Source organism: Manacus candei, unplaced genomic scaffold, assembly GCF_025592945.1.
Source record: "Manacus candei isolate 608988 ecotype Guabito, Panama unplaced genomic scaffold, ASM2559294v1 h1tg000088l, whole genome shotgun sequence".
Classification (NCBI taxonomy): Eukaryota; Metazoa; Chordata; class Aves; order Passeriformes; family Pipridae; genus Manacus; species Manacus candei.
In genome coordinates this window covers 7,921,390-7,945,143 of record NW_026138136.1, presented here as the reverse complement: position 1 = coordinate 7,945,143, position 23,754 = coordinate 7,921,390, and the positions used below count along the sequence as shown (strand labels likewise).

Sequence of the window (23,754 nt, the reverse complement as noted above, 5' to 3'; positions counted from 1 at the left end):
TAACTGACTTAGACCCTTGTTGGCAACAACCATGTTGAAATCTGATATTAAGTGCTGCTGTGATGGCTGTGCCTCCATGAAGATTCCTGCCTGCCCACTGGGCTTGTGACTGGTGACTGGGCAGTGAACCACCCTGCACACGGATAGAACAATAATAAGCCCGTATATCTCATCTTCTGCACCCAGATGTTTGTAAAACTGAAAGACTAATAGTAACACTGTCCAGAACAGAATCAAGTATCAAACGTATAAAGATTCTTCGGATAAATGAATTTTGGGAGTCACAGGGAGCTCCAATAGCAGAGGCTATTAAGTTCAGAAATGAACAAGTGTGCAAATGTCACGGCCTTTTAGGGACTGCATGCTTGAAGGAAGATGTGATCAAGAAATGCTGTCCTTTACCTCTTATTTTCTCTTATAATTTTCCTGGACCTCAATGCTTTTGTGCTCAGCTGAAAGGGAAATCCACAAGAACATCATGCACTGCAGTTCCCCAGACTCATAAGGCTGTAATGCTGCCTGCTGATGTTTTGTGGAGCGAAAACATGATCTTGTATCTCCTCATCCCAATATATGGCTTGATGAGAGTAAACACAACATTGTTTCAGGGGCTTTAGCTTTTCCCATTTCATTATGGTGTTAAATATCTTTCAATCACAGAATTTCCAGGGTCTTGTGATAACAAATCCCAAACTTACTGCTGTGGAAGTTGGACCTTCAGAATTAATCAAGGCAGGATTTCATTTATAACTTTATTTTTCATGCACAACTTATAGTAATCTGCTGAGAGTTGTACTGGTATAAAAGCATTGGTAAAGAAATGTTTGCTGTGTGCAGTCACTCAGCTGCAGTTCTAAATCACATTAAGAAAAACAAAACTTGGAGATATTCAGATACGTATCTGAAGTATCAATATAAGTATCAATGGAGCCAGGTTCTTCTAAGTGGTGCTGAGCAATAGGATAAGAGGCAATGGGCAGAAACTGATTTCCAGAAAATTCCACCTGAATATGAGGAAGAGCTTCTTTACTGTGCTGGTGACCATGCACTGGAACAGATTGCCCAGAGAGCTTATGGAGTCTCCCTCACTCTCACTAGAGATACTCAACCATCTGGATGCAATCCTGTACAATGTGCTCTGGGATGACCCTGCTTGAGCAGAGGTTGGACCAGGTGACTCACTATGGTCTCTTCCAACCTGACCCATTCTGTGATTCTGTAAAATATCATCCTGACAAAGGCTGGTCACAGTAGAAACGCCTAGCTGCCTGGCTAATCTGTAACTTGACCACTGGAAATATTCATACTATGTAACGTAGAGCATCACTGAATGCTGCAACTTCATATACAGGCTTGTGGAAACTCCTGATGGTGACTGGAAGTTATGGCTTAATGTAGACTTGCTCAATCCTCTGTATTAGGAAAACTTTCTCTTTGGGCTTGGGTGGGTCTCCTCGAGATTTACATCCATTGTTAGTCAGTAAACTATGTGAATTTGAAGAGTGTGTTCAGAGGAGAATGATGATTTAGGTGCTGCATAGAGATAGTGTAACCTGTGGCTTCTTCGTCCCTAAGACAACTGGAAAATACTAAGTGAGAGTGCAAGCAGTAGAAAACTGGTATGTAGCCCTGTATCAGATCCTATCCTGGAAGAGAAAGGGCATTCCTAAAGGTATGAACCTTTGCAGGGCTAAGTAGCAAGGAAGCCTGTAGTTTCCTCCTCCTGCCCTGCACCAGTCTGGGCCCTGATGGGACAAGGTGTATGGAGTGCACTCCAGGGAATTACAGCTCTGAAGCCTCCAGCATTTCTCCAGAAAAAGAAGGAAGCAAGGGTGAAGAACACACTTTCAGCTTTTACCTTTTCTTTATGCCTTGATACACAGGATGAACTGATGTGAAGTAGTAGGATAGCCTTAAGAGAACAGCTACTATTTCTTTTAAAAGAGATATATTTATTTACACAATGAATCCAACACTGATTCAGTGAGAATCAAAATATTACCAATCTTTCCAAAGGTAAAATCACAACTGTGATTAGATGTACAGCTACCATAATCCAGGAAAACTTTATTGAAGCCAGCGCTAATTTACATGGCTTCATCTTGTATGATATGTGGAAAGGCAACCCCAGAATGGCAAAGCCACTAAGGAAGAAAGGACAAAAGAAAGTCAGTAACCTTCACTTTGAGGTTAATTTTTTTTTTTTTTTTTTACTTTTGCAGATTTCTGCCTCAAATTAAAATTGGTTAATGAAGTTCTTCACTGTGAACAGTAGGTCGATTACTGTAAGGATTATATTTGTCTTTAATGAAGTGGATCTTACTGCTATTGCTCCTGCTCAAGGATATTCTAATAAATGAAGTCTTGCATCTTAATGAGTTTCAGCCATATTAGAAAATTGTGAATAAATAAAAATTCCAAAAATAATTTTTAATTACGCAGGGATTGTTCCCAGAGTGAATCCAATCTCAGACAGGAAGGTAGCTTTAAATACCTGGTGGTTTAAGAAGAACCACTTCCAAAGGGATCATTAGAAAATTAATCTTTTATAGATGCAACACTCATGGCACCAATTAATTAATGAAGCTGGAAATCAGCATATCTTTAATACAAAAATAGATACAAAGCTGTTAGAACACAAATATCTAAAATAGAAAATGTATTTTTTTTTCTTTTTCAGTAAAGCTGAAATTATGGGCTATAAGAAATTCCTGAAAAATAATCTTTCTTATCTGCAAAATTAAGACTGTGAGACAAAACATACCTTAGGCAAAAAACCCTTTGTTATTGTGAAGTATCAAAGCACCACTGAAATAACTGGAGCTGTACTGATAAATCACGTCGGAGCACCTGAGTCATCCAGGTTTCTGTGCAGAAGAGAACTGCAGTTTGATACCTGCCTATTCTATGGATATTTCAAAATCCATGTGATTTGACCTGATAATAAAATGAGCCAAGTCCGAATTCATCAGTCATTTTCCTTGTTAACCTGCCAGTCTCCACTATCCTGTTCTCTGCTTCTGATTTTAAGTCTGATTTTTGGATTTAATACTTTTAATAACAAGTCTGATCATCTTGGTTGAGTTAAATAGGTCCGTTTTTTTGTGCAATAGCTAATCAATCTTTGTGCAACCATACAAAAGTAACACTTGCAACTACTGCAGTACTTACACTTCAGTGACAAGACAACTAAAGCTGTGAGACTGCATAAAGTGCCTCTGAACTCATGTCCATAGGGTATAAATCCAAGCTGGAAAATCCAACCAGACTTCCATCTGAGTGGGAGGAGGTCTAGCTAATTTGATTAGAGAATGGCTAAGGTGCCTATTCCTGCTACCACAGCTAAAATAATATTAGATGAGGGTAAAAACTGGAGATGACACATTTGCAAACAATCTTAAAAGAATCAGTCTCCAAATTTACCTGTTCCACAACCTTCCAATGCCTTTACAACAAGGGATGTGGGTTTTCTTATGAGTGTTTTTCCAACAATAGAAAATTACTTCATGTCAACTTCTGTTTTTGAATGGCACAGACTGAGTTGGGTGGAGGAGGAACGAGCCAGCCAAGAGGAAATTTGAGGCTTTTTTGTTTCTCACTGTAAGCAGGTATGCATTGACTACACTACTTCCAAAGGCGTATGCTGCAACTCAGCATTAATAATAGCTCACAAAAATGTGGCTAAACCTGTATAATACACAAGCTGTAGTCATAGCTCCCTGTAGGACAGCACCCATTATAATGCAACCTCAAGGTATCTATGTAGTAAACCCTCTACATTCTCCAAGTCCACCACATTTACACCCTGCTTGTTCCTAAAAATCCTCTTAGAATGAACCTGTCTGATAAAGGCAGCAAAATTCAGAGTCATTAAATGCTTTTACTGGAAAGTTCCATTTCTGAAACCTAAAATACTTTTCCAAAGTGTGACTGTTAAAGAAATAAATCACCCAAAGCTTCTGATGAAACAAGGTATCCTGAGAAGACACCCAATGAGCTGTGGTGCTCCCACAGCTTGCAATGTTTATATTCCTTGTGGGTTTTCCAGTCAGATTCCTGCACAGCCTTGTCACATGGAGCAAAAAACCCCCTAATGTTCCTGCCACAGAAACAAGGGTCTGGTAATCTTGAGGTTTTAGCTTCACTGAAACTTAGCTTTAGGCTCTGCAATACAGAACTGGGAAGCTTCAAATCCCAATTGATTCAACCAGAAGTTTCCAGATGTATCTTGCAACTGGTCCCTCCTCTCACTAGATCTTAAAAGTCATATGGAAGGAGTAGAAAGTGAACTTTAAAGCTCAATTTCATTCCTAAATAAAAGACTTTGATTGCATCAAATTTTTTTTTTTTTTTTTTTGTTCAGCCACTGTGGAATATTTTGAAACATTATTTGTCCTTTTTCAGAATCTTTGGATTCCTAATAAAAAGGAAAATTATCATTTTAATCAGTTTTAACCAAAGTCAAAAGTTCAAAGGTTGGACTAATGGATCTCAGAGGTCTTTTCTGATCTAGTTGATTCTGTGATTCTGTGAAAGTCCATAAGAAAAGAGAAAGAAAGAAAGAAAGAAAGAAAGAAAGAAAGAAAGAAAGAAAGAAAGAAAGAAAGAAAGAAAGAAAGAAAGAAAGAAAGAAAGAAAGAGAAAGAAAGAAAGAAAGAAAGAAAGAAAGAGAGAAAGAAAGAAAGAAGGAAAGAGAGAAGGAAATAAAGAAAGAAAGAAAGAAAGAAAGAAAGAAAGAAAGAAAGAAAGGAAGGAAGAAAGGAAGGAAGAACCAACACAAACATCAGTAGCATCCCCTGCTTGGGAAAGCTGTGGAGCTTTCCATCCTAACCGCAGAATTTCATTGTTGGTCAGAAAGAGCAACTCTCAGAGTGGTTTTGGATTGGAAATATGTATGAACAGAATGGCTACGATTTGTCATTATAATCAGAAAACAAAGAGCTGATCCTGTTACTTACATAATCTAAAGATTTGTATTTCCCTGCTTTTCATCTAAGTGGTTTTTTTGAATGTCGACCAGTAAGAAATTAGTTGAGAGGTTTGAGCTGATGTGAAAAGAATTAAAAAAATCCGCATCTTTTTTAACTCATTGAAATGTTTCCATTCAACAAACTCAAATTTTGACATTTTATTCAGATTCACTAAATTTTTATTTTGGAATATTGTGGAGGAGGAGAAATTAATGTGATACACTTTGTTCTGGTGTCCTAAGGAAATAAGGATTACATTACACGCTCTCATTGTGCTTCTCTGTTTACCTGTCTTCCTTCTCTCTTCCCACACGCTCAAAAGGTTTTGAATCTAGTTTTGATGAAGTCTGTCAGAATGTTCTGCAATTCTCACAATCTCAGGAAAGTAGGCTGGTAAGTAGAGTTGGAAAAGAAAGACTATTAATAGACCATTAAGGGTAGGAAAACAAATATGAATCTTATCAAGCATGGGAGAATCTGCCATGATTCTGAAATGATACTGAGAAACTCTGAGAACCAGAGTTTCTCAGTACAGTCCCATCACTTACAGAACAGCCCATTATCAGTGTTGAGGAACTCAGGTTGTTTGTGTGATGGTTTTCTAGCTGAATGCATAGGGTGAAAACAAAAGTTTTAAAGAAACAAGAAACAGCAAAACAGAGACAAAGATAAGGCTCTAAAGAAACAATAGGGAAGGCAAATATTGAGGAATTATGTTCAGCTGGGAATGTGCTAAAAGGATGTTGTCTTCCCACAATTGACCATAGTGGGGGAAAAAAAATGAAAAAGAAAATAAGAAAAAAGAATGATCCCAAAACTCTTGCTACAGCTTGGATCTAGAAATCTACTGTGGCTAAATGATCTGTGAGAATTATGGAGAAGTTTAAAGCACAAAAAGGCAGGCCCTGGAAAAGAAAAAGCTTCCCCATCACACAGCACATTGCTCCCAGGCAACGACAGAGACCTAACTTGAAAAGAACATACATATGTTTTCAAGGAAATATTCAGAGATAGGGAACTGGATCTGTTTCATCTGTTGTTATAATGTATTATGACTGTGAGTAGAAGAATCAATAAAAAAAAACATTCACAGGTTATTAGTAAATCACTGGTATTATCTTCTACAGGAATGGCCTTAAACTTCCAAATGCAGCTGGGCTTTGCTGTGGACTAGACAGGGAGGGTATGGCAATACTAGGTTCCCACTTGCAGTGGTTGCACTAGGGGTTCATAGAGCCCAAGGCAGAGGAAGAGTAAAGAACGCACTTGAGAACTATTGAAAGTAGGGATTAAAAAAACCACAGTTTGCACTGGAAGCCTGAGGGAAACATGGTGTAAAGCCAAAAGGCATTTTAAAAGAGAAAAAATTTGAAATAACAGTTCTTGAATCATTGATAGAGAAATAATTCCTTTTTTTTTGAGCAGACTGTTTTCCCACCTCACCATTTTCTCTTCAAAACAAAACTCTCCACCATAAGTGGTTCTTTTCCAGGTTTGCTGCCTGGGTTTACTGATCAGTGGGATTTGGGGGACAGTACAGAGCCAGGTGGCAGTGTGATTGCCTGTGCAAGGCAATATAAACATCTAGGGTGGACTGAGTGCTCTGTAGCAACTGCCCCATGACAGTATTCCCTCACAGTAAGCAGAAGCAGGATAAACTAGTCTGCAATTACCAAGAGGGTTAATTTGCTCCTTTAAACATAAACGTAGATCTAAAATGAGATTATATTACATCAGAAACAAGGCAAAGTTTGAAGATATTTGTTGAAAATTGGTCTAATGACTCTTTTGTCATTGTAATTCACACCTTTCACCTTGCTAATATCTAGCAATTGCAAATTGGCACCCTACCAGAAAATGAAAGTAGTATCTTTCACCTGTCCTGTTTGCTTTATCTGCTCTTTCCCATTCTTTCCTATGTACTTTGCAGACATGATGGACTCTTTTTTAAAAGCTTCTAGTCTGTTCTCAATTTGTAGACACTGTACAGCCAGTTCCCTGTTGTTTGTTTTTTTTTAAAATGAGCTTTTTTTGCTAATCTTATGATTCCAAAACACCTATGCAACTCTGCATTTTACAGTCCCTGGCTGGTAGTGGAATACACAAAAGCCTCAGATTCTTTAAAATGTCCTGTATCCACACATGGCCTACAAGTGTTTTGTTGAAGACAACAAAGAAACTCATGAGAACTGTTTCTTGAGGTACCAGACATTGTCAAAGCTTTTCTAAAGTTGTCACTGCCAATGACCTGACCCTGTCTTTGCAGAGACTCATGAGGGAGCACAAGCCATGAACCGGTCAGCCTACGTGCGGAGCACCACGCAAGGGGTCTCCAGACCCCTGGCTGGCAGCAGGTCTGCAGTGGCATGGGGATGAAACCCTAGAGAGGTGAGGAAGGAAGGCAGCACAAGCTGTTTTGAAGGTGGTATTGCTGAGCTGGGCTGGACCTCAGCTGTCTGCCTAGCCTGGTCCCCTCCTACAGTGGAGAGCCCACAGCCCTGTGGAAGCTGTTATCATCCATCACCACCAATTACTCACAGAAATTCTCCTCCCTTTAGTCCTCCAGCAGATGTCTTGTGACTCAGATTCAGGAAAATCACTACACCCCACTTGGACACAGTAGACACATCTTCCAGTGGCACAAAAAGTGAGGAAGGAATTTGCCATGCCCTTATAAAGGCAAATTTTCCAGTACACACAGTCACATGGACTGCAGGGCAGGGAATTGCCCTGTTTCACTTAACATATGCAAGCTGTGCTGCCACTGTGCCCCAGAGGCGATGGTAACATCCTCTACACCTATATATCTCTATAGCCCATAGTATGTTATTTATTAAGTACTCCTTTCCAGCAGAATCATCAGTGCTAATCAGACCATAGAGGAGAGGAGGCTCCTTTGCCAGGAAGCTTCTCCCCTCAAGATTCCAGTTTCATGAATCAGATTTCTGTTTAACTCATTTTATCTGGCACAAAACACAGCAGATACATTCCATGCAGAGAAGTAACAGTGGAAAATGATGCAAGCATCTTTCTGGAGGGAATAAGCTAGTATATGAAGGGAAGACACTAGTATATCCCATCCAATGTCCTAGATGTCTTTTCTTCAAGCTCACAGAACTTGTCAAGTAGATACACTCTGCTGTCACTTTTTATCTTTCTTTCTCTTCCTTATTACTCTCTTAGGAATCAACACTCATGTTTTGCAAACCCTTGCACCCCAGTTCAGGAAAGGACAATGTCTATGGGGGCAGCAGGAAGAATTTGCAAGAGTTTTGTTACAGTGTTGACATGCAGCTATAGAGGTGTACTTGTTTCAAACAATGCCTTGCAGATACGTTTTCCTCCCTTGGTTAAGCATGAATTAATTTCTTAAAATGCTTGGTGGCCACCTTTAAAAATACATAGTATAAAAATACCAAATTGTGAGTCTGAGATTAAAATACAGCCCTGCCTTTTCACTGACAGCCTGTGGTACATGCTGTTTGCTTACTCATCACGGCAACCAGTCTGGTGCATCTTTCCAGGTTTTCAATATTAGATTATCTGAGGATATAAAATCAAGATGGCAGAATGAGTCATCTGATAGATTATAGCCTAGTGAAAAAAAAGCACAACCATGTTATTGTATTTGCCTACAAAGCACCATGGGTACCTATGGGACTGTAAAGATAATAAGGATGAACTTGATTATTGCTAATATGCTCTGCTTCATGTCTCAGTGTATTTCTTTTATATAATTTTTTGTTAATTTTCTAGAATTGACAAAATACTTCAGAGAAATTAATCTGATGAATAGTTTCATTGATCTCCTTAAAAATTCAAGCAATAATACCAGAATAGCAACCAAAAATGGTTAAAGAAACCAGTTCCAGCTTAATGGAATCAAATATACTTAAGAAAATAACATACTCCAATGTTAATAAGAGTACAGTTCAGATTGCTATAATGCTTTTTTTTTATTTTGGATACTATCCATAATTCTTCCTTTTTGTAAAGCCAAAACCTAATATTTCCCTTTACAGATATATGTTATATATTCCCAGTAAGAACTGGGACAGATGATTACTCTCTGGCAGTTGTTACTGCTACTAGGCCTTTACACAGCAGAAAAAAAACCCAAAAGCAGCAAACAAAATGACAGTGGTATTCAATTAATAGTCCATCTGGACCCTGGAAAGAATTGTCCTCTATGCCACCAGGAGCCTGTACATTTTCCCACTTTTTTCCTGACATGTCTGTGGCATATCAGCTTGATAGCTCTCCATAAGTTTTCACTCACATCAGGTCTGACCAAAGAACAGATTTGGTGGCCTCACTTTGTTCCGAAGGAATGCTTTTCCACATGCTGACCTGTGCAGCAAGTGAGCTCATACTACAGAAGGTCATTCAAGGAGACACTTAGAGAGAAACCTGCTCATCTTTCTTCTGCATTGGCCGGGGAACTTTAGCTACCAATACCATAATGCCAGTGAGTTCTTCGTGGAGAGTTGGAGTGAATCACACCAGCAAGGTGGTCTGACTAAAACTGTGGGACTGATGGAAAGAGTTACCTGAGGTTCACCAGATAATGAATACCATGTTTCTATACAGCTTTGGATCAAACCCTTGCAGCAAGGCCAGATGCCTCCAGCTGAGTCCACAGGCAGTGGGAAGGCCAGGCACACTCCCCCACCAGGTGGACTTTGGAGGTAAAAGGTATCTGTGGTAGGTTGACCCTGGCTTAAAGCCAGGTGCCCATCAAAGCCAGTGCAGGTCCCTCCCACAGGATGCAGTCCTTCAGGAACAGGCTGCTCTAGCATGAGTCCCACACAGGGTTACAAGTCCTGGCAGCAAACCTGCTCCAGTGTAGATTTCTCTCTCTGGAGAGTCACAGGTCCTGCCAGGAACCTGTTCAAGTGTGGGCTCCCCATGAGGTTACAGTTTCCTTCAGGCACATCCACCTGCTCTGGTGTGGGGTCTTCCATGGGCTGCAGGTGGATCTCTTCTCCATGGGTTGCAGGGGAATCTGTGCTCTGTCACCTGGAGCACCTTCTCCCGCTCCTTCTTCACTGACCTTGGTGTCTGCAGGGCAGTTCCTCTTACATATTCTCACCCCTTTCTCCAGCTGCAGTTGCTTTAGTGCAGTAGCTTTTTCCCGTTCTTAAATACGTTATTCCAAAGATGCTGCCACCGTTGCTGATTGGTTTGGTGTTGGGCAGCAGCAGGTCCATTTTGGAGCCTGCTGGCATTGGCTCCATCAAACACAGGGGAAGTTTCTAGCAACTTCTCACAAAACCCATGCCTGTAGTGCACCTCCCCCTGCCCTTGGCAACTAAAAATTCACCACGCAAACCCAACACAGTATTCCATCTTTCTGATCTCTCTGGGGGAAGGGTAGATGTCTAGACAGTTGTCTAGTCTTCTCCCACCACAACCAAGAGAGGAGCTGTCTTTAATCCTCAGTGAGGGGAAGCTGGTACTGCAAAGGAAGAAAAAGCTAACAAGGAAGCAGTGAGGAAAAACAGCAAATAATGATACTGAGGCGTGGAAAGAAGACAACTTGCCTGAGCCCTCCCACAACATATAAACAAATGCCACAGGCAAAATCTGAAATGGCAGAGGAGAACCACAGTATCCACAGGCTTTTTGGTCACAGGAGCCATGACTTAACTATTAAAACAGACTTAATGGCCAATAACTTCCTGTTATCTCAGATGGTTACAAAACAACAGGGACACATGCGCTGCCAGCCTGTCCTGTGTCATGACCATAGCAGTTGTCACACTGCATGCCTGGGGAACACCACGGCTCCAGAGAAGCAGTGGTCACCTGCTGCTCCTGAGGGTGATCTTCACAGACAGCACAGCACCTTCCTACAGAAACATGTTTTTGGTGTTTTTTTTTGGTTTTTTTTTTTGTTTTGTTTTTTTTTTTTTTTTTGTTTTGTTTTTTTTTTGTTTTTTTTTTTTTTATTTGTTTAGTTTGGTTTTTTTGTGTTTTTTTCCTTTTTTTTTCTGGGTAATTTCTCTCTAGTGAAGCCTAACAAAATCACCCAGTATTGCTTTCTCTGAGTGTGAACTACTACTTGCAGACTGGTTGGGTAGCTCCTTGCAGCAGGAGGAAGGGAGGGAAGGATCTATCCTCAATAATTTAATAAGTAAAATAAAATTGAATTAAAACGAAAAATATTCTTAATGAATGATGGGGGTTTTTTAATAAAGAAGAAAAATCCAAATAAGTATAGTGTCCTAAAATAGTTCTGATAAACTTCAAAACTTCCATTCAAAGGAAAAGAGTTAATGGAAAACATTTCTGAGGCCAGAGAGAATTCTGTATTTATTAACAAGAAAAGTTCAAAAGATTAATCATTCTTAGCCTTTGATATTTCATCCTGCAAAAGAATAATCCAGATAAGAAAAAGATTTTGGCAAGAGCACCCTTACTGCTGAACACTTGATGATTTCTCTGGAAGAGGGAACAAGATCTAACTTGTTGAAATGGCACTGCAAATGCAGAAGAAAAGCAGGTTTTACCGAGCACTGGTTCTAGACACTTCTGTAGATGTTTGTCTGAGTTCTTGGACTACCTCTGACACAGCACCAGTGGGAGGAATAAAAGTAGAAAAGCCATCTCGTCCTTGCCATTTATTTCTCCTGTTTCTCATTCCTGCTGGTTTTAATACTGGGAGAGAATTCTCTAGGGAGACCAAAAGGCCATTTGTCTCTGAAGCACGGAGATCAATAGGCAGCTCAGTGAAAAGCCACATTCGGGGAAAAGAAATCCAAACCACAAACCAGTAAGGTGAATTAGTATTTCCACCCATGGTTTTGCAAGGGTTAGCTATTAATAAAAATTTAACTGAGCTCTGTTTTGCCTGTACAGCTACAATATTAATAATAGCCATAGGTCTTGTAGATCTGTTGTATTTCCTCCACAGCAAGTCTGCAATAATGAATATAGCTCTGGGCCATTTTTATATTACTGAAACTCACATAATTGTGATTTTCTGACCCTTTTTCCTCCACTATCATTAAAAAGAAAAGGTGCTTTTTCTACTCAAACTCTGCTGTCACCCTCCATGCCCACCATATATTATTTGCCTTCTCATTATCTCAACAACAACAGTAAAAGTACAGAATGAAGCACAAACAAAAACCCTAGATCTAACTTAGAATGCTTGATGTCACATATTGCCTGACTAGCCACTTTCCATTTGCAATCAGATTTTGATTAGATATTATGGCTGGAAATCTGTGTCTCCTCAACATAGGAAAGAGGCAGGGAAGGTGGACATCCATTACCTTCCTAGCAATACCAAGGGAGCTGCAGCGACTTCAATCACAGGTGTATTGGAAACAGGCCAGCTACAGTATGTAAAAACCAAATGAAATGCATATGGCAGTCTTGGTCTTTTGAGCTGTTGTGAACTGATATGACAAGAAATTAAAAAAAAAAATCCCTACATCAGATTTGACCTTTTCCATTTCTGGACAAAATGTATTATCAAGGAGGGTTTTGGCTTTTATCTCTCTTCCATTAATATGTGCCTCCCTAGCAAACATTTTACTAGAAAATCCCACTGGTTTCTGTGGAGCAGAAACAAATATTGAAATAAACAAATCTAAAGGAAAAAGTTTGGGTTTTAGAGTGTTGGGATTGGGGTGTTTTTCTCTTTTTTTTTTTTTTTTTTAATTTAATCTCCATTTTATTCTACTGTGCAGAATTTACAAGACTGGATCCCAACTTGGAACACAATTGTTTATGACAATAAATCAGTTGACTTCACTGCTGCAGTGCCATCCAAAATGACTTTGTAATCTGGAAAAAAATAATTGTGCTGAGGAGAAAGGGAGCAATGGACATTTCCCAGGCTTTTTTGACCTTCTGAGCAAGAATTGGAGCTTGCCTAGTGGTTTAGATGCTAATCTATCTACCCAGTGTGTGGGTGTGCTCTGAGTCACAGCCAACATGTGCACTCACTTCTAAAACAGGGCTTCCTAAATATTTTTGTAAGGGTAGCTTTTGTTTAACTTTCTTTTGGCAGAGTCCCACATTGGGAATGGTCAAAAGCTCAGGGAGGACCATATGTTGCGTATAGAGCTGCTATGAACAACTTTGAAAGTTTTCAAACCTTTTTCTCTCAAACTGAAGAAGAAAAGCCTCACCCTTCCCCCAAACACGATTTAAGACATTGCTTTTTTCTCACCTACTTGCCAGAAAACCACATCTGTCAGGCTTTGAGTGTACAACTCTCTGTCCACAATAAAGATAAATGTCTTTTTTTTTCCTGACATTTGCTGTATTTATTTTTTTAATCCATGCCTAGTTACTAAAACTCAAGGGGCATTCTGATGGGGATGTTCCAGGCAACTGTAACTGCACAAGTACTGAGCAAACAGGATACAGTGGCCATATACAGGCAGTGGGTTCCATAGAGATTTCTGCAAAGAAAAGTTGATTGGTTTTTTGTTTGGTTTGGGTTTTTTTCCCTCTTTTATTGTTCTCCATGTTACATAACAGGGAACAGGGATAATGAACATGTTTCAGTCAAAGCATCATAGGTGTTACAAATTGCTTTCTCTCTTGGAGGCCCTGTTATTAACCCAGTTACTGCTGGTAATAATACCTGCTGCTCTGCAAATGAAGCTGAAAAATGCACTGGGGCCAGATTCAATAAAGGGCTTAGGTGACTCAGCGTTAAGTTGGTGTAATACCTTGTATTTAAGATCTCAGGCCTTTGAGCAGAGTCTGAATCCTGAGCAACAGATCTATAAAGTGCACAAACAGTGTTAGGTACTTGCAGTAACAATCCCAAGCAGCTTAGCATGTACCTGCTTAGACCTAGCCAATAAAGCTGACTGGGCAGGGAGAAGAACCTTAAAACCCACTGAGCAGACCTACAAGAAGATATTTGCATTCAGTTGGGACCTGCAAACAAGATTCCTTCCAAAATAAAACGTTGTGGGCTTTTTTCTCCCTTTTTTTACCCCCCCCCCCCCTTTTTTTTCTCCTTCCCTTCAGGGAACTGAGCAGGTCTTATGCTTTTTTTTTTCCCTCTTCGCCACAGTTGGCACACATTCATATAACACCCTACTGCTAAAGCAGTAACCTTCCTAAGTTTGGTTCCCTGCTTTGGCTGCAGTGTGTGTGGGAAGGGGGTTTCAATTCCGGCCCGCCCCCACCACAAGATTATGCTGTTAGCAGCTCTAAGGTAGGTCAGTGTGAGTGGGCTGGAGGAATATGCTCTTCATCTCCATCTGCAACTGTGCAGAAAACATTTCAATATTCATTAGTCCATAAAGAGAAAGAGCATATGAAGCAACCGAGTCATGTTTCCTCATGCTCAGGACACTCACTTGGCACGAGGACATCCAGGTTTCTGGCCCATGTCTATGCTTGGTTTTCTGTGTTTTCACCAGTAAGTTGAATGAATGACAAGAAAAAGAAATCCCAGCGGGGAAACTAAAGCTCAGGTCTGTCCAGTTCTGCTTGGAGTGAGTGCTGTAAGCAGCACCAGGCTGGTGGCATGGTTGAAGCAGGATTGCCTGTTGCCAGAGTAGCCCTTCTGCTGCTGGTCTGGCTTTCTCTCAAGTGACTGAACAGATTTGAACCCAAATATATTTGGGTGAAAATACATTTGATTATTCCCTGTTCAAATAGTGAATGAAAATTTCCAAGTCCTCTACATAAATACTCAGTCTACTATGTAATGCTCAGGCAGAGGAGAGGAACTTTGCATTTTGGCAGCAAAAAGCAATAGTCACTGCGTGTAATAAGGTGAGAAATGGGTCCCTGAAAGCTGTACTTTGACTACACTTGTGGGACCAACTGTCCCTACAATAGGCTTAGTTAGGGATATGTACAAAGCAACCCTTGAATTGTTCACTCAACTCCACCAAGACTGGGACAGCTCAGGATATGCTCAGAAGTACAGCTCCAAACTCCCAGTAAACTGAAGAACAGATAAGCTCTTGAACTTAATCACCACCAGCTTTGTCTGGATTTTAGTCTTCAGTGTCTCAGTTGGGTCAAATCCCAGGTCAGAAAATCTTGTATGGTTTTGACACACAGTTCCCTTTAAGTGAGCAGCAAGGGATAGAGTCTCCTGCAGACTGCAGTGCTCCAAAATCCATACCTCTGTAAGGAAATATGGTGCAAAATTTTGTTCTCATTTACATCAATACAACTTTGACATGGTGGTGATGCAGTTGACAGCATAATTGGCCAAAAGTATGATAGCAGAATTGGTTTGGGGGTTTTGTTGTTTGCTCTGGTTTTGTTTTGTTTAGTTTTTCATTTTGTTTTTCATAGGCAAAATCATGTTGTGGTATGGTATGAAATGCAAGTAGACCCCTCACTATCAACAGCTTTATGTGGTCAATGCAGTAGAGCCTCTATTCCTTGGGAATCTGCTGCAGCAGAAACCTCAGAGATGTGATTGAAGAAAAAACAAATCAATCGAGTCAGAAACCTTCCCAGACCCAGGACTTCAGCAGACCATAAATGTATATATGGTGCCTTAGAGATGTGACATGTACACGGAGTGATACTGCAAATATATTCCAAGTCCATTTTAAACTCACTCCTGCTGTTTTCTCCCTTAACATCATTTCCCTTTCTTGCAAAGTTAGCCTAGGCCAGCCACCCACTGTCCCTCAGAGCCCATCTTCCTTCATAGGGAGCTGAATGCCTCCAGCTGCCAATAGCATTCCCACTCACGTTACCACAGCAGCAGAAACAGCAAAACATTAAACACAAGGATGCTGCGTGGGCAAAGTCCCTGCATCCTCCAGGTTCATGAGCAGCCTTTATGCAGCTGCCAGGTTCCTGGAGGAGCCTGCAGAGCTGAGGTGTTTGCTCCCTCTCCTTTTCCAGCTAAGCCTGGCATATTTCTGGGACAACTGAGATAATGTGTGCAAAATGATTAGTTAGCAATGGTTATACCAACTTTACGCAGAGAATTTTAGTGGCCCACCTACTCAGAATGAGTGTAACTTAAACGGTTTCCCCAAATATACTTCTCTGTAACCTTTAACAGGTACATTTGCCCTTCTTATATATCTGCCTGGGCTCCTCCCTTGCATTGCATAAGCCCTTCTTCCAGAGATAAATCAACAAAGATATTTCTATTCGCATAGAAATATCTTTTGATGTGGCTCTGAGAGGAGAAGCATGTGAAAAGCATGTGTATTACTTTTGGTTTATTTTCAGTTTATTTTTTCTTCCTTTGGACATATCTAATCATCAAAAAGTAAGACGCAACGCAGGCTTAATTTCCTATTAGCTGACTACAGCTATGGGTTGGATTGACACACAGTGATGTGTTAATTTGGCAAGATATCAAAAAAATCAGAGCCAAAAAAGCTGACAGTCAGGCAACACAGTTCCCTGGAAAACAGATTTCCTTAAATAAATCTTTTGTTTTGACAGCATGACAGCATGTTCCGTTCACAGACAGTATCGGTATGGGAACAGTATATTTTGATTTCTCCATGACATGCAATTTAACAGTACATGACATTTTGATTTAAAACGTGCATTAATGGGAAACTACATGGTGTGTGATTAGATGGATTAAAAATTGATTCCCTGTTAGATCTTAAAAAGGTAGCTGTTCATCAGGAGATAACCGGGGCTATTTTTCTTGTGTTCCATATGAGACCAGTTTCTAGTTTGACATGACTTATTATGTCAATCCACAATCCAAAGAGAACAAAACAACAACAACAACAGCAACAGCAAAGTTGTCTTTACTGACAAATTTGATAAGTGATTAAAAAAAAAAAGAAAGTAGTCATTAACAGGGAATCATCCTGCTTTGAGGGTGATCATTCATTTAAAAGTCAAAGTCTAAAAGAATACATTCTGACATGATCAAACAAAAAAAATTCAAATTTCAAAACAAAAAATGAAAATATAAAAATGAGGCTGAGAGTGAACAAATTTTTAAAAATTCCTCCTAGGCAGTCACCACATTTTTACCTTCTCGAGACAGAGAGAGATCTTCCACATTTTCCCATCAACACACAGATAACACCACAGTGCTATTCGTAAGCAGTAGAAATGGAATATACTAATTTTACAATTTTAGAGATTTTTTTTTAAATCTGCAATCTAAGCAAGCCATCCTGAAAATGCATTTGACATTTTATAAGTGAGAAACATATTTATAAAAATAAACGAACAAACAAACAAACGAACCCTCATCCCAAAACCAAATAATTTTTGGTTGAAATTTCTTTGCTCAGTTTTAATGTAAAGGTGATTGGCTTTTGGAGTGATTGAAAAAAATAATTTCAGTAGTTATTAACTGTGTGAGAGATTACTAAAATACAAGCACAAAAGTACCTTTTTTTTTTTTTTTTGTAAAGGCTTAGACCAGTACACATTTGTCATATGCTCTTTTAGAGCTAAGAAAAAGAAAATCTATATCTGGGCTTTAGGAACATACAAATATTACAAAAGAATCAGACTAACTGAAGATAGTTAAAATACATGAAAAATTATGAAACTGTTATTAAAAATCCACAAAGGGACAAGTGCAAAAAGATACCTTCTATTATTTTCCATGGAAATTTACATTTGCAAACAGCTCTTTAGGAATACCTAGGACTATGTCACATACCTTAGAAGTCTGTCTATTTCTAGAAGGAAACACATATTTGACACACATTTTGCTTTCTAAGAGGAGTAAAATCCATTGTAATAGCTAATTTGGTTTTTTTTTCTTTGAAAACCATCACTGTCAAGACAATTTATAATGGCTTCAAAAAGGCTGATGGGGAAGACAGTGTCCTTAGCCCAGTTTGTTAGCTGTGCCTATATGCCATATGTACACCTCCCACATTGCTTTGGTAATTGAGAATTTTTGAGACAGGGAAAAAAACCCCACAACAGTAGCAGGGGATGATGGGAACTTAACCTCTGTGTTGCTGTTTTAGGGCATTTTATCTTCCTGGTATTGCCATATCTGTCATGAGACAAGCCTCCCGGGGAGACACTTGGCCCCAGACATTACTGATCAGTAGTTTGCCCCGACTGCCAGGTGAAACAGGGTGACAGACCATAGAAAATCCCAATTCATATTCACAAGGGAGGAGAAAGTATTCAGTTGTGGAGTGAATACCTGGCGCTACAGCACTGGACCTTCATGGTTCTATGAAAACCATGTCCCATGCCAGCTATGGGTTAATCTTTCAATGTTGTGATCATCCTACTGTGTCTTGGAGAACAAAAAAAAAACAAACCCCAAACAAACCACAAACCATGAATGTCTTAGTTTTATCTTGAAAGACAAATGACATTAAGTAGAAAGCACATGGAAATATATCTCACAGATAGCTAGACCTTTGGTTGAGGTACAAGGTTTTGAGGTTTTTGCTGACCTCACATAGCAACAGATACAAAACCAACAACAGATACCAACAGGTATCTGCAAACTCCCAAAGACACACAATGTTTGTTTTATTTAGCAGAAGAGATTTCTTAAAAGACTCAGTTTTCTATTTATAAGCTAAAATCTACAGGGCATTGATGTTTTGGATCAATCCAAGAAAGCACTTAGATTTGAGCTGAAATGAATCACCCACTGAGGCAAAATTCAACCCTTTAGAGCTAGAATGGGCCAATTCAGTGCTTAATTTGTCTTTTTAACATGTCAGATACATGCTCTACCTGTTCTGGGCAAGTGCTTAATACTGTAAATGCAGTGAGGCTGGTCCTCCATATAGTCCTTTCTTCAGCCCATGGGGTAACCCAGTTGGCCTCAGCGGGGGTCACTGTTGATTCATGCCACCAAAAAGGTATAATTAACAGATCCAGCTCATCCATTCTGAGGTATTACATGGCTTCCTTCCTTCTACGGTTTTGATCCCTTTGGGCTTGATTTGACTTTTCCATGCAAATTTTTTAGCCCGTACAGTGCAGCATGGCTCTTCGAATTTGAGGACCAAACTGAGATTGAGAAATCTTTTTTTCTCTCTTACACACATGCAAAAACAATGACACACAGTATAAAGTTAAATTTTGTGTATAAAACTCAGACATTTGAGAGCTCTGATTACCTTTTATGTCTTCCATAAAAGGCAATTGGATGGTTTTAACCCAGTATGACTCTTGTTTTCTTTTTTATGTTAAAAGTGAACAACAGAAAGGAAAAAAAAAGACAAAATCAAATCAGTCCATGAAACAGGAAAATGCTCAGGTACAGCAAAGCTAAAACCAAATTATTGTCATCCTGCTTTTCAAAAACCTTTAATAGGACACTAGGCAACAAAAAGGAAAGTGTGGGAGGTTTTTTTGTTTTGGTTTTTGGGTTTTATTTGTTTGTTTGCTTGCTTTTGTTAGTTTTTGTTTTTGTTTTTGGTTTTTTGGTTGGTTTTTTTTTTTGTAACACAGATATTTTAACTTCAGGTTTCCTTTAAGCTCTCTTACAGACAGCTGTTTATGAGCAGACTGGCTCCTAAGTCAGCTCAATAGGACACTGTGCATAAGGATGATTTTTATCTGTCCATTGCCTTTTGCAGATACAAAGTAGGAAGCAGAAGAAAAGACAAAACAGAAAACAGTTCACCACAGGTAAACCGCATCTTTGCTGACATCCATGTCCTGCTTCTGATAACCAACACAAAGCCCTGTACAAAGTGATCTTTCTACAAACAGAACAAAGATGATCCTTCCATCTGGAGTAAGTTTTAAATAATATCCTCCTGAAGTTCCTAAAGCAAACCAGGCCATTCAAAGAGCAATATTTCTTGAGTCGAGAGGGAAAGAGGGATTTTTGGAATGAACTTTGTTCTGGCAGTGTACTGAAGTGGCTTCAGGACATACCAGTTCTGTTTCTACATTTACTTAATATTTTGTTCAGACAAGTCCAATCCAGACTTAGTTACCTGACTGTAGTCAGCTACATTTCTACCTTTCTGTCATACTCATGTTTGGCATGCTGGAAATCTGACTTGTTTTTTTCACTAGTCTTTTAAAACATTCCTAGTGATTTTAAAAGCCAGTATGTACTGGCTTTGTTGGTTTTGTTGCCTGTATTACATCTTCATGTAATAAAAACAAAATTTCTGGTTAGCAAAGAAGTTCTGAGACAGCGTGCTTTCAAGAGGGAGGGATGGATTTGGGAATATTCCCACAGTACCCTAATCTCAGCTGTCATTTGGATAAAGTGTCAGCAAGCTTGCTGATTGCCTTGGAAAAAGAGGCATTGCGCTGTCAAAAAAACCCCACAAACTTAAACCCCTGTTTTTAACCACACTATGTCTTTCTAGAAAACACTTTACACTCCAGTCTGCCACTCAAGTTACTAAATCAAAGCTCATTGTTCACAAAGCTGACACACAAACAGCCCCACACCACAGCACTTTGCAAATACAAGTAGAAAGTCAAAAATTAAAGTAAGTTTCTTCAAGAAGTTTTTATATCAGAGTTCTGCATTACAAGCATCCTTTCTTTTGCTTGTAAGCACACTAATCATATTTCAATTGCATGCGTACAATGTAAAGTTAATAGCTTCCTTATTTCAGCGTTTCCCCTCTATTCCCTTTGTCTTTTCAATTATAAAGCTAGATCATTTCTTTCATTTCCTTTCTCCAGTGTCCTGTTTTCATTTCTTATACAAAATCATATTTGGTCACTTACACTTTTCTTGAGGATAAGCACACGACAGCAACATCTCTTGCTCCACCATGGTGCTGTCTGTTGCAGAGGTCCGTGGTCTTTTGAATAGCGCTTTAAGAAAATATTTGGAAAGCTAAGCTCACTCGTGCAAGCTTCTGATCTTCTCTTCACTCTTGGCTTCTGTGTGCTGTCACATGCTATCCTCCCTCCTGAGAAACCTGCAAAACAGGTCTGGCAACACACATCTTGTGTGTCAGAAGAGTTTTAATTGATTCATTGCAACAGGTACCCACCCTCATTAAAAAAAAGCTGTTGAAAGGAGTAGTCTCTTAGCGCCTCATTTGAAATTATAGAACCTGTCCAGTGTCACAGTTGGTGCACTTTAAAGGGAAACTACTTGCTGGGTTTGCAAATACGCAGGAAATAATTTAAAATCAATCTTAACTTGCCAAATAAACCACAGCTAGCGGTATAATTTGGATGCTTCTCCGCTGTAGGAGAGCAGGAATCCTTCCGCTGTGCAATGAGGTGGCGAGGGCTGCCACTGCATTTCTGCAAGGCATGATGTCCCCTGGGACAAAGCAGCTCCACATCTCTGCTACAGAGGCCTCTGTCTCCACTAACAGCAACTCTGAACACTATTGATATGAAAAAATTGAATGGACCTCGTTTCTGAGAAATGAATCCCAGGAACGTGAGGTTATTAGTGCCTCAGTGTTTACAGGGAGTATTCCTCCATGCAGGAACCATGGAAGTTGCTCTGCCTTTCAGCAGCCCATGTCTACCTATCCACAGTGATAGGTCACCTATCACTGAGGAACCCCCAACACTGCCCTGCAAGCTCCTCACAGCTCACTTTCCATTTATCTGTTACCGCTGTGATCAAGTGGGTTTGCAGGTGGACCCTGATCAAGACCTGTATCAGCTTCACATCAGGGCACATTTTGTAGTACCCCCACAGCAGTTCTCTACTACTGCTGCTTTTGCAAGCTGGTGATACCATCACTGAGTGCAAGTAAGGCTGTCGTAAGTAAGGCTGTCGTTAGCAAGGAACCAAAAAGCAGGAGACGCCGGATTTATGCCTGGCTCTGCCTCTAATTTGCTCTGTCACCTCGGGCAAATTGCTTTACCTCCTACTGTTTCTGTTTGCCCATCTCTAACACATCTATAATTATAGTTCACTTTCTTTGGAAAATGCTTTGAGATCTCTTTACAAAATGCAGCATGAAAGAGGAAGCTATCATTATTGCACACTTGTAAAATATTGGGATGAGGCAGAAAATAAACAGCAAGCATGTGAGATTTTACACATGTAAAGTGTTTTGTTTTAAGAGGAACATGACCTTATGGTAATAATGATTTTAAAAAAGAGAGACTCCTTTGGCAAAAGTTCAGATTCTGTTTTTACAGTGGAATGATGAGAGAAAAATCTAAATCAATTCTCACTTCTAGGAACACTACACCCTCCTGGAAACAGCAAGTCCACCACAGGTTCCTCAGTGGAAAATGACATAATATGGCAATTTCCTGCTTTTCTCTCACCTGGGTAAATTAAATATCTCGTTTTACAGCCTGTGAGTACTTACAGTATACTCAATAGGTCTAAATCCTCACCCTCTTTTTCTTTCTCTCTCTTTGAAAACTATAACTCAACAAAGCTTACAAAGATTGTGGGGGTTTTTTTCTCATATGCAGGTAAACTTGAGTAGATTGATTCAAAGTTGTATTTCCCAGAGGTTGAATTCACTCACATGGGAGCCTTGTACTTATTTTAATACTTCAGTAAACAAAACGAAAGAGGAACTCATAGAAGTTGTGGATGCTCCACCATTGGAAGTGTCCAAGGTCAGACGGTCAGTGCTACACCACTACCTGCTGTAGTAAAAGATGTCCCTGTCCATGGCAGAGGACTTGGACTAGATGCTCTTTAAAGGTCTCTTCCAACACAAACCATTCCGTGGTTCTGTGCATGTATTCGACCCACTTCTACGGAGTTGCTCACTGAGGAGCCTTCCTCAATAAAAAGAATTGCAAAGGGCACAACAGTGAACTAACTTTCCTCTGGAGTGTAGAGAATATAATTTTTCACCTGCTCTACTTGGGAAGACAGCAGCTGCAAAAGCTTTCAGGAACTATATTGTCTGTGTGGTCTGTGAAGAAGTGAAGTTACTAATTTGTTCCCTCTGCATCTTCTTTCTGTAAGACAGTTCTCAATTGATATTTATTTATCCATGCCCTCCTTAGACTGAAATCCTGGATAATCCTTAACATGGGTGATAGCCCAGAAATTAAGATGGGCAATGCTGAATTGAAGATAATTGGATGTGGGGAAATAGCTTTTAACGAAATGCCCCTTGATTGTGCATTAATACTGACACATTCTGAAAGCTTACCTGAGTCTTAAAACGTAATTCTCTACATGACTTAACATGGCCAACCAGCTTTATTACAGACCAGGATAATAATGTATATAATAAATGTATAACCTACTTGCTTCTTACTCCATAATCCATTAACTTCAGAGTCATGTTCTAGGATGTCCTAAGGATACTGCACTGACAATTTACAGTAAGAAGTGAATCACTAAGAGCTGTAAGCTCAGAAACTCTTGGAAGTGCATTTGCAGAGAGGTGCGTATTCATTTGTATTATCTGAATACGTACAGTTGCAGTAGAAGAGTTCTCAATAATGACATTCTCAAATGAGTGACATTATCAAACTCATATTGGGCATCAGATTAGCGTGGTCTGATTTGAATTTCAGTGGAAAGAATTCATAGGAAAAAAGAAAGGCTTCTTGTAGAGAGATAATATAAAAATTGCACAATAAATAGTTTGGAATTTTTTTTCTCTCTTTCTCTGTGTTGGGCTGTAGTTCTGCCTGTGGATGGAACAAGGAAGGAAATAAAGCTCTTAGCCAGCCTTTGGACATGGAAGGCACAATGTGAGTTTATTCCAACTTTTTATAGCACAGAAGTGAAAAGTATTAATTGAAGTTAGGCTGTTTGGTGCTAGAGATAGCATTTGGATGAGTAAACATGTTTGATTAAACATCAAATCCTAAAATCTGAAAACCTTCTAATAAGCTAAGTGAAGCAGTACTGTCAACTTCAGCAAAAACATTATGAAGAGTTAAGTTTGTACACAACAGCATTCTGTTGTAATCATGAAATTAGAGTATG

The 23,754-nt window shown here is 39.5% G+C and overlaps 1 protein-coding gene across 3 annotated transcripts in view; it reads right to left on the bottom strand.

Moving 5' to 3' along the window:
* The window catches only part of PTPN3 (protein tyrosine phosphatase non-receptor type 3), a 163,710-nt gene extending 142,355 nt beyond the window's left edge, over positions 1-21,355 (bottom strand). For 2 of the 3 annotated variants that reach the window (XM_051812626.1, XM_051812627.1), the window contains exon 1: positions 20,595-21,355. In XM_051812626.1, the coding sequence (XP_051668586.1) occupies positions 20,595-20,643 (49 nt within the window). In that variant the 5' untranslated portion in view covers positions 20,644-21,355. The remainder of the gene's footprint in view (positions 1-20,594) is intronic. The other variant, XM_051812628.1, reaches the window with a different exon arrangement.
* Positions 21,356-23,754: the final 2,399 nt, after the last annotated feature.